This window comes from Oratosquilla oratoria, chromosome 25 (genome assembly GCF_046742065.1).
Source record: "Oratosquilla oratoria isolate Oo_2021 chromosome 25, ASM4674206v1, whole genome shotgun sequence".
Taxonomy (NCBI): Eukaryota; Metazoa; Arthropoda; class Malacostraca; order Stomatopoda; family Squillidae; genus Oratosquilla; species Oratosquilla oratoria.
Window position 1 is genome coordinate 51,812,540 of NC_134801.1, and position 12,500 is coordinate 51,825,039.

Genomic DNA, 12,500 nt, shown 5'->3' on the forward strand with positions numbered 1-12,500 from the left:
TGTGCGTGTGTGTGTGATTCACCATAGTCTTGAATCACGTGTTAGACTCGTGATCGATAGCGATTTCCCTTCCGGAAGAGAGCTCAGAGCTCATATATGACCGATCTATGGGTCATGCCGTGACCTTACACGTACACACACCCAACTCCCCGCCCACGTGTGTGTGTGTGTGTGTGTGTGTGTGTGTGTATGTGTTTCGCCATGGTCTTGAATCATGCGTTGGACTCGTGATCGACAGCGATTTCCCTTCCGGAAGAGAGCTTAGAGCTCATATATATGACCGATCTATGGGTAATGCTGTGACCTTACACGCACACACACACAACTCCCCGCCCACGAGAGTTGAATTAACGACTCGCAGGGCTGCGATACTGAAATTGTGTGTGTGTGTGTGTGTGTGTGTGTGTGTGTGTGTGTGTGTGTGTGTGTGTGTGTGTGTGTGTGTGTTTGAATTTAGAGATAGCAGTATTAATTTCGTCATATAGACAAGTCTTGCATTAGATAAGGAATGTCGCAAGGAATTGAGATTGAAGTAAAGGAAAAGACGAAATGGGAAAATGGCATTGCTCAAAGATTGCTCTAACATGGACGAGGTGTGGTCTGAAACCGACATGGCAAACACGTAAAATTTAATCAAGAAAGCCATCAGCAAAAGTGAAGGGTGAAACTGCTTTATCACTGCAATACTTCTTCCATCTCCGAGAGCTCTCCAGCGCTTCTATCCATGAAAAGATATAGGACTTTGTAGCGTGGAATCTAATAAACCATGACCTTGTATTTTGTTATTTACATTGTTATAGTTTTTATTATTTTATTAATATGATTTTTTTTCGCATCCGACCTAGATATGGATCAAAAGGTCTCCTGTCGGTATGCTCCGCCTTTGTAATTAGTAAATGCATGGTAAGTCTTAGGCCTTTGGTCCAACTTCGCCGGTGACAGCAGGGTTCGAACTACCAACCCCTCGACCCTCGTCGCATGTAACGACGCCCTAACCTGTTCGGTCAGCATGCTTTCCTTGAGGATAGAAACGCTAGTGATATACTGGTAAAGAAATACAGTACAGAGACCAAATTTATCAAATATCTTAACACCTACGTTTAGACATAAATCATCAAAATGCTATGTCTAGACCTAGATGCTTATCTCTAAAATGTTTAGACATAAGGATTTAGGTCGCCGACATGGGAATTTGGGTAAAATCTCCTCCCTTTCGAAGACTTATGCCTAGACTTAGGGGTTAGAGCGTCGCTACTTGCGGCGGAGGTCGAGGTGACCGCAGTTCGAACTCTGCCGCCGGCGAGTTGAACCAAGGGTATGGTTCATTAAATTCCACTCTACAAAGTTCCCTGAAGGGTCAGCGTCTTAGTCTCCTGATAGGAGAAGTTCGCGAATTTAAACCAAATTCTTAGACAAGCTACAATGAAGCTGGAATAGAAGTTTCATATTTTATATTATTTCATTTATTCTATTTTGTTTTGTTTTGTTTTATTTTTATGGGTGTTAAGGGATTGGAGTGAAACCATCTAGAATACTCTCAGGAACCAGTGGGGACGTCTAACTTCGTTTTATTTGGTGCCAGACAATTTTATTCAGCCGGAGGAACTCCTGGTTGTCACAAGGCGAATTTTTTTCAGCTGAAGGAAATACTGTATGCAGTCGAGAAACATCTTTGTTCACACACATACGCACACACACACACACACACACACACACACACACACAATTGCACACACATACAAGTTGAAATTTTCAGGACTCGAGTATGAATCACTGATTGTGTGTGTGTGTGTGTGTGTGTGTGTGTGTGTGTGTGTGTGTGTGTGTGTGTGTGTATCTGTGTATTCGTCCCCTGAAGAACCTAATCTGTCCAACGAGACACACACACACACACACACGTAGAAATTTTCAGGACTCGAGCTCGAATCATTAAATGTATGTGTGTGCATGAATGTGCATGTGTCTTGAACCCCTGAAGAACCTAAATCTGTCAAAGACCAGACGATCCTATTCAGCTTAGAGTTCTTCTTTCAAGAGCCGAAGAACCTGTTTAACAGAAGGTTATAACCTCGGATAATACAATTATCCTTAAGAGACTTCAGGCGCTCGACCTCCGTGCAGGGGAGGAGGAATCTTGTGAATAAATTGCTCTGTAATGAAGCCATCTTGGCCGTTTCTGACGCGGAGGAAATCCCGAAGAAAATAAGAGACAAGATTGACTTCTGCCAATCTCTGTTTCCACGACAGATTTTTGAGTGATATATTATGAGAACATGACATCCAATTCGGGGAACAGTTTTCGAAAACTGTTGGACTGATGTCAAATTAGATTTTCTAATTTTTTTTTTTGTGGGTGTCTTGATGAATACATCGAGAGGATTCCAAAACAATCCTGTGTCAATATGTGTAGAAATTTCTCTAAACGAATCACTACCCAATTTAACCTGGTGAGAGCCTTTGCAAATATTATTCAGGCTGACAAAGGATGAATTCATTTGGTTGAAGACTGAGTCAAAAAAGAAAATAAACAAATAAAAGAAATAAAGAAATTGTATTAATCAATTAATTGAATTAAGAAACTAATAAATTAATTGAAATAAGAGATTGTATTAATTAATTAATTACTGAATAAACATAAAAATAAACAAATTAATAGATAAAGATAAATAAAACACAAATAGATAAGTAAATGAATTACTCATAAACAGAAAATAGATATAGACTCTGTAAAATAATATATATTTTAGAAAGTCTTAAAGGAAGGAGGCTGGAGAAAGTGGATACCATTAGGTACTTGGTGTCCCATGTGGCAGGAAATGGAGTAGAGGTGGAGGTAAATTGTAGATTGAGAGAAGTAAATGACTTATGGGATTAAAAAGTGTACCGAGAAACAGGCATTTGGGAATAAATGCAAAGAGGAGATCATACGAAGGAGCGATTGTGGCGAGAGCACTGTATAGAGAAGAGACGTGAATTTCGAGAGAGGCAGAGAAGAAAGGCTTAAATGTGTTTGAGAGAAACGTCTGGTAGGGGCTACAAGGTTAGGTAGAATGAGAACCGAGGTGAGAATGAGTGCGGGAGTGGAAATGGAGATGGAAAATAGTGTTGAAAGAGTATTGGGATGGTTTGGACACATAGAAAGAACGAGTGAAGAATAGATAAATAAAAAAATAGATAAAAATATAAGAATAAGCAAATAAATACATATATAAATGAATAGATAAAAATATATAAATTAGAAATTGAATAAAATAAAGTAAAATAAGGTAGAAAAAGTTACCTATTAACCAGGACATATATGTAATGAGTGTTGGTCATATGAACAGACCCAGCCGCCATCAACTTAAAAGAAATTCGTAAAATATACCACAAAAGTGAAATTGTACAAATGTTCCATTCCTTACATCACACCAGATGAGAGTAAACTGTTCTTCTATCTACCTCTTCTTTCTTTTTATATGGGACGATTTAAAACCCAGTTTGTGAACACTAATGAACGATATCAAATGAATGGGTCTCAAGAATTCCATCTCCGAGAGTAAAGAGCACCCAGAAATCAGATAATTGAATAATTGATTGATACAAAGAAATTATTATTCTCTAATATGGCAATATGATTCTCCCTTCGCAAATCCCTTTGCTGGAGGAGAGAGGGGAGCTCAACCAATACATTTACTTTTACATTTTCAAATATTTATTAATCATGTCCATTAGAGACAGGTGCATCCGTTGATGACAATTATTATTTCATTTCGTCTTTTTCCTTCCCTTTCGGCTGTCGCTCAACTTCAATTGGACAAATTTAGGCTTAAGTAGGAAAGAAGCAGGATCTGGTTTACCAAGAAAGTGGTTAATGAATGGAATGGACTTAGTAACCATGTAGTGAGTCCTGAAACAATTGGTTGTTTTAAAAGATGAGATAAATTTATCGATAGGGATGAAAGGTCGTAATGGACATGGAACTGGCTAGTGTAGGGTTTATGGTCTCTTGCAGTCTCCTCAGTTCTTATCTATGTTATGTTCTTATGACTAATTCGTTCAATCCCTTGACACACTATTCGGTGGAGTAGATAATCTATAGTCTACATCTCGATCAACTCATTCCGTACTGGAGGCAATTTTACTTTTATTCGAACTTCCACCAAGCTATTTCATCTCACCTTAGGGCAAACCGTGAGTTCAAATGCAAACGACACTTTAAAAACGCCTACATATATATATATATATATAATATATATATATATATATATGTATATATACATATGTATATATGCATATATATATATATGTATATATATGTATATATATGTACATATATGTATACATATATATATATATATATATATATATATATATATTCTGTAAAAAACGACAGCAAAAGAATTATTAATTAATTTTTTCCGTGAGCTCTCAAGCTTGCGAAAAGTAGATTTCTGGTAGGGGGAAAGGGATTTACTCCCTTTCCCCCTACCAGAAATCTACTTTTCGCAAGCTTGAGAGCTCACGGAAAAAGTTAATTAAGAATTCTTTTGCTGTCGTTTTTAAGAGAATATGCCTCAGAGAGAATCTCCTGTCACGCTTCACCAATATATATATAATGTCCAAACCCGGTCTAACTTGTTTCTCAACATCGTAAGCTCATCCATTTATATCAAGTCTGTGGTCAATTTCCACTTTTTACATTCTCTTTCAATTGAAGCAGTCCCGTAAGAACAAATAGGTCTATTGCTGTTTCCATCTTCTTTGTCCTTCTTTGTAATGGCGGGACTGGGTCCGTCTCAGCCAACCCCTTCCGTACTGGTTGGCACTTTTTAATCTACTCTGGCTGCCGTCCGGTTGATTTAAATCGTCTCTATGACGATGAAAGGAGGTAGGGAGGGAGAGTGGTAAAACATTCAAGCCAGTGAATCTCTTCATACAATCTATTCTGGCTAACTTCAAACAGCTCGTCGAGTGGTTTAGAGCGTCGTTACTTGCGACGGAGGTCGAGTTGAAGGTTCGAATCTTGCCACTAGCGAGTTGGACCAAGAGCTTTAATTAAATTCCACGCTAGAAAGTCCTCTGTAAGGGGTACCATCCTAGCCTCCTCATACAGGAAGTCCGTTACGTTAAGCCAAAATCATCAAACGAATTTGGGACTCGATTGATGAAACATTCGTTTTGTAGAAATAAAATAATTTGAAAATTACTAAAGCAAAATCTATGAAGGGTGAGACTTGTTTATCATAAGATTCTTTTCTTCTTCTGGATGACAAGAGCTTTGAGATGAGCTGATCAAGAAACCTAAGCAATCTGATTATCTGCTAATTGGTGATTATGTCGAGTTGTTTGTTCTTGTATACTCGTTTTCTTCTTTATTCGTTCATCTATTTATTGAGTTACTTTTATATTTATATGTTTATTTTCTACCCATGAATACATTTATCCATTTTTAATCATTAAATTTCTTTATTCATTATCTATTCATTAATTTTCATTACTGTCCAGGTTTCGTTTTCCTACGTATTGAGTTGTACATTTATCTATTTATTTTCTATTTATGAATTTATTCTTTTAATCATTCAATCCATTTTTTATCCATTCATTTATCAATTTTCATTATATCACATTTCAAATGTGGAGGAGAATAGGAAGAGATTGATGGTAGCAGTGGAAGGCGCTAAGACAATGAGAGTGATGGGTAAAGAAAATTTAGGAGAAATATGAAAAGATGAGGTGAAAGTAGTTATCAAAATGATGAGAACAGGTAAAGCAACTGGGTTAGATGGGGGTCATGGGGAGTGTCTGAAGAATGAAGACACAGTAATAGTGGACTAGGTAGTGAGGTCGTTTAATGTGTGTCTGAGGAAGGGTAGATTGCCAGAGGACTGGAGGAATGCCTGTATAGTTCCGCTTTACAAGGGAAAAAGTGACAAATGTGGGTTTAGTAGTTTCAGAGGGATTAGTTTGTTGAATGTAGTTGGGAAGGTAGGAGACAGGGGTGCGTGGAGAATGGCCGTGTATAAAATGATAGTGTGATGCAAAGAAAACGGGAGGTGGGTGATGGGGGAGGGTTAGGGAGTGGTAATGTATGAATGATAATTTTGACGCAGCCCGAATAGGCCTTTTCCCCCGTCTTCTATTTTCCTGCATAAAGGGACGGACATGGGGGTCGCTGATTAAGTGAAGAGGCTTTCCTATTGATGTGCTGTGTCTTGCTGCGTTGCTTCGGACCAGGGCAGTGGGCGGGATACAGGGATGACCCGTCATCCATGAGGAACTAAGATGAGAGAAGGGAAAGGGTGGTGGATGGGAATGAAATGGTTGGGAGTGGCTATATGCCTTTTGACTTTGGCTAACCCCCTTGCAAGGGGGAAATAGCTCTTGGCAGACAGATTTTCATTACTGTCTACGTTTCGTTTCCCTATTGAATTACATGTATCTTAATTTTTAATTGTGGATCTATTTAATTCTTAAATTTATTTGTTATCTATTTATATATTCATTTCCATTACTGTCCACGTTTCGTTTCCCTATTTATTGAGTTATTAGCCAAGTTACCCGCGCGTTGCTGCGGGCAAATGATGATCATTTTAATTTTGATAGAATTTGTAGAGAAAAATTACACGTATCAATATAACTCATTGGAAAAGGTAACACAAATTAAATGTTAAGAAAGTAAGAAAAATAATCAATTTGAGGAGGGAGACGCCATTTGGAAATAAAATATATTTGGCCGTAAGAAAAGAACTGAACCAACCTTTTATCTTTGAACTGGAGCATATTACCGTCCACGAAAAAGTAAAATAAAAATAACCAATATTCAAACATTTTGTAAAATTATACAATCATTTTACATTTACGTGCTTTCTCCTTACAAAGGCTATCATACTCTCTGGCAACATCAATTTTACAAATATAAATAATATTCATGAACATATACAATAGTTTGTTCATAGTTATGTCACAAAATACCAATTGTGTTAAGGGGACACTACAGTATTGGCGTGTTACCCCACCGTACCCCTTTAACCCTTAACCCTAGCCACAATAATATTTTTTTTTGGAAATGAAATATAGTTATCCAAGTACCTGGAGTAATAGGTTACCAGAATTTATATAGTTATGGGGGTCTATCTCCAAAACACTAGGAGTTCGTGAACAGACAGACAGAAGCTATTACCTTATTATAGTAGATTTATACATGTATCTATTTACATTTTACTTGTGGATCCATTTGTTTATTCAATTCATTTATTGCTTATCTATTTATTAATTTTCATTTCTGCCCACGTTAGGGACTAAAAGGCTTCCTGTCGATGCGATTTGTCATTGCAAATCCATTGCAAACCTTGATTGATTCCTTTCAGCCCTGTGGCCCAACTGAAATGCAGTGTCAGGGCATACACTGGACGACTGCGGTTTTGGAACTATGACTCAGATAAGTCATTTCTACTTATTCAGAAGCGAACAATGAAGTACTAATGTATGTTTGCGTTCTCCTACTACTCTTCCTCCTCCTCTTCTTCCTCCACCTCCTCCTCTTTCTTCTCCTGCTGATGCTGCTGTAACACCAACAATACCAACACCACCAACACCTCTACAACTATAACCTCCGAAACCATCACCACCACCATCATCACCATCACCAACACCATCACCACCACCACCACCTCCACCAACGTTTCTACTTCCTCCTCCTCCACCACCACGCACGTTTCTATTTCATCTTCCTCCTCCTCCTTTTCCTCCACCACCACCCACGTTTCTACTCCTCCTCCTCCTCTCCTCCTCTTCACAATCACCGCAGAAATCCGTAGGTCTTTGAATACGAAACAGTGGATTCAAGTATCGGCGCGCCATCTATTGGCAATATTAAGTCATGAATTTAGTAGAGACCATTTGTAGACTGGATATCGAGGATAAAGGATGCGCTAACTTTGTGCGTGCTTGGGCGTGTGTGTCTGTGCGCGTGTGTGTACGTATGTGCGCGTGTTATGGCAACAATATACACCAATTAAGCCAACTTGATCCGAGTTAATTTTGCTGAGGAAATGCGCACGAAATTGAACAGATGACCTTCATCCCCATCATTTGTTAAATGGGATGTATGTCCGGCCATTTAACAGTGCGCATTTACCCTTTGGATGAAAACACTCTCCATGCTGCAGGTTCGTCAGTCTATAGCTTATAGTCACCCCCCACCCCACCCCCACCTGTTAATTGGCTTTCCATTGCGAGAAAGCAGAAACCAGTACATGAGAATTAATTTCCAAGGACCATTTACTCACGTGTTGAACTCTTCACAGGGGAGTGGAGTCCTGGGAGTTTCTTCATGAGGATTAACCTGCTTGAACCATCTACACACGTGTTGAACTCTTCAGAGGGGAGTGGAGTCTTGGGAGTTTCTTCATGAGGATTAATCTGCTTGAACCATCTACACACATGTTGAACTCTTCAGAAGGAATTGGAGTCTTGGGAGTTTCTTCATGAGGATTAATCTGCTTGAACCATCTGCACACGTGTTGAACTCTTCAGAAGGAATTGGAGTCTTGGGAGTTTCTTCATGAGGATTAATCTACTTGAACTATCTACACAAGTGTTGAACTCTTCAGAAGGAATTGGAGTCTTGGGAGTTTCTTCATGAGGATTAACCTGTTTGAACCATCTACACACGTGTTGAACTCTTCAGAGGGGATTGGAGTCTTGGGAGTTTCTTCATGAGAATTAATCTGCTTGAACCATCTACACACGTGTTGAACTCTTCAGAGAGAATTGGTGTCTTGGGAGTTTTTTACTTAACCATGCACAAAGTGAGTTTAATCTGACCATGAGGAACATCAAGATACAACCGGGTTAAGATTATCTAGTTTAATTCGTGTGTGTGTAATGGTATCATTAAACATTCCTTGTATATTATACATACGTACTTGTAGTATTGTATATTTATTATTGTATATTAATTTCATTATTGTCATTGTATACGTGTCGTGTTCCACTTTAACTGGTTTATTCTACCAACCGTCCTATGACTTAACTAGTGTAAAAAAAAAAAGAAATCTGTACATAAATGAAATAAGGTTCTATTTTCAATCAATCACGTATCGTCTTTATTCCTATAGCCTTAATATGAATTCAATGGTCTTTCACAATCTGATTCTTCACTGACTACTCTATTTATAAATGATATATGTGCAAACATTAAATCAACCCGAGGACAAACACCACAAGTCTCAAACGCAGACATCACACAAAAGGCAGAGACCAACGCTGGCACAACAAAACAGTACAAGCTTTACTCCCAAAGTAACTTCCAGGATGACTGGGTGGCCGTTGACGGATATCTTGGGGGCAGTGGTGGGGTCTATGAAAGTCAGTATCTGAAGGGTTATCAAGGGAAGTAGAATAAAACGAAGACTAGATTGATTGCATGGTTTTATATATATATATATATATATATATATATATATATATATATATATATATATATATATATATATATATTGTGGCATCATGACAGGTGCAGGAGTGGTAAGAAGGAAAATTACACGATTGGGAAAGACACTTTATTCCTGACCGGTTTCGTGATTACTTCTAAGAAGCCTCATAAAGCGAAACCGGTCAGGAATACTCTCATTCCTAATCGTGCAATTTCCATTCTTATCCCACATTATATATATATATATATATATATATATATATATATATATATATACATATACAGAATTATTCTAATTTTCTTTATCTATTTATTTATTTGTTTATAATATATATATATATACATACCCACATACTTTTAATTTAATCTATCCATTTATCTACTTATTTATTATTCATTTCAGGTTTTCGGTGGTCAACCCGTCCGTCATTCGTGGACGGGGGTGGTGCACGCTGGACACCCGCTACATGGCCGTCACTGCCTCTGTCTACTCCATGGTAAGCAGATTTCTCCTGATTTCCCCTGATTTCCCGGATTTCCTGATTTTTTCTTCTTCTTAACCAGTGTATCATGGGTAGTGTATAAGATTTATCCTGATTTCACCTGATTTCCCCGATTTCTTTATTTTTTCTCTTCACATGGGTAGTGAAGAAAATTTCTCCTGATTTCACCTGATTTCCCCGATTTTTTAATCTTTTTTTTTCTTAACCACTATATAATGGGTAGTGGATGAATAGATTTCTCCTGATTTCATCTGATTTCCCCCATTTCCTGAATATATACTTTTTTCTTAACCACTTTATAAGGTTGGGGGTTTAACTAATTTAATTTATTGAGTGACTGAGTTCTTAGTTATTGATGCATTTTATTTACCTATTTCTTCTAATATGGATGCATGTATCAATCGTATTTTTGTTTTCTCTAAACCCCTGTACAGGATTGTCGCCTGTATGTACGGTCTTTCTTTCGTGTTTTCAATTTCTACTTTCCTTTCACCATTTTGTTACGTATGATAGTCACTCACAACTTTAGTAGGAAGGTCCTGTGTTTCCAATCATCCGACTTAGTCAAATTCCACTTAGTATCATCTTATGTATAGAAGAGGGGTATATAAACGGTTGATATTTTTTTCCTTTTCTTCACGAATTTTTCTACAACGTGATTTCCTTAAGTACACCAGGGAACTCCTGTCGGGAATACTCAATTTGGGTCCTACGTCAGTTCTGCAATAAAGTCATGATTTGAGTCCAATGATCTTTAATGTTATATTTTAGAACCTCCCCTAAGAGCGTGATCTTACAATCGTGAACCAATTTCATTTTCTCCTCCACCCTTTCTCCAATCAAATCCACCGTTACAATCTCGCATGCAATACTGCTTACTCAAGCGATCTCGAATTCGCTGCACACTGACATAGTTTACATATTGTTACATCAGCATAAACATTAACATTATAGAGCATTGAAATCCATGTCCCCGGCGACTGTTTGTAAACACTAGGCAGATCTTGTGCAACTCCTTTGCCTACGAACTGTTGTTTACCAAACATCCAACTCATAAAGATAAAAATCTCGCCACCTACCCACCCTTCCATCTACCTCATTTGTCTACCTATATCTACGAGCCTCGTCTACAAGCCTATTACAACTAACCTGTTAATTTGTTGGTTAAGTTAATATTTATCTATATATACGTTACATTCATATACATGAATAAACAATGTATTCATTTATATATTTGTTTACTGACAGAGATATGCATTCATATATCCTTTTTGTTTTCCAATTAGTCTCTGTGATTGTAATAAACAAATGAAAAATAGACAAATAAGTAAATAAATAAAATTTACGATTTAATTCCCCATACATTACGCTTCAAATATCCTCTATTCTCAAATCCAGTTAAATCAAATTCCGTATTAAACAACAAAAAAGTATACATACATACTTTTTGGGTCGTACACAAACAATGATGCATTATTTACACATTTCATTACCAACCATCACGTCGGATTTTGGTATAAAAAAAAAAAAAAAAAAAAAAAAAAAAAAAAACGGACCGAAACCACCGTAAATCCGGCAGTTCAACAATGCGACCATCAGCGATGCATTTCGCACTGAGCTCGTGACACTGGCTCCGGGTAGCTATGACTCATCGTGACGGCTCGAGTATTAACGTCACTCCCCTTCCTCCCCCTTCACCTACTCCTCCTCCTTCCCCGCCTCCTCCTCCTCCTCCTCCTCTTCACCTCCTTCCCTTACTCCCCTTGTGGGAGGAGAGCTCCAGGATTCTGGTCAGTAATGGATGGATCTGGACTGGAAGTGGGAGTGAACTCTAGAGGGGAGTAAAGGAGTGAGTGGGAGAGAGAAAGACTCCATTCAGGACAGACCGATGGCACTCACTCCTTTTGGCACTGCTGCTGCAGCTGCATTGGAGCTACAAGAGCAGCTGGTTCACTCGTCTGTCCGCTTCAAATCTAATCGATGCCTAAAACGAATTCTCTCTTTCTTTTTTCTTCCTTTTCGTCTACCCTATCCTCTGTCTCTACGTTCTGTTTCTTCTACCTGTCTCCTTTTCTCCTCATGTTTCCTAACAAATTATTCAGTTTCCTGTTTGTTGAGTTTCTGTTATTTATTTTATCTTATTTATTCAGCTTTCCTCCATTCCTTTCTTTACCCTCCCTCCTTCACTCTCTCTCTCTCTATCTCCCTCTCTCGCTCTCTCTCCCACCTCTCTTCCCCCTCTCTCTCTACCTCTCCCTTTCTTTCTCTCTCTCTCTCTCTCTTCCCCCTCCACCCTCTCTCTCTGTCCCTCCCTCCCTCTCTCTCTCTCTGTCCCTCCCTCCCTCTCTCTCTCTCTGTCCCTCCCTCCCTCTCTCTCTCTCTGTCCCTCCCTTTCTCTCTGTCCCTCCCCCCTCTCTCTCTCTTTCCCTCTATCTCTCTTCCTCTCCCACCTTTCTCCCCCTCTATCTGTCCCTCCCCACCTCTCCCTCTCTCTCTCTTCCTCTCCCACCTTTCTCCCCCTCTCTCTGTCCCTCCCTCTCTCTCCTTCTCTCTCTCCCACTTCTCTCTCTCCTCTTTCT

At 38.6% G+C, this 12,500-nt stretch overlaps 1 protein-coding gene across 2 annotated transcripts in view; it reads left to right on the top strand.

Annotated features, from left to right (window-relative positions):
- LOC143038956 (uncharacterized) overlaps positions 1-12,500 on the top strand; it is a 335,442-nt gene that overhangs the window by 142,393 nt on the left and 180,549 nt on the right. For both annotated transcript variants that reach the window (XM_076208769.1, XM_076208767.1), the window contains exon 3: positions 9,822-9,915. In XM_076208769.1, the coding sequence (XP_076064884.1) occupies positions 9,822-9,915 (94 nt within the window). The remainder of the gene's footprint in view (positions 1-9,821; positions 9,916-12,500) is intronic.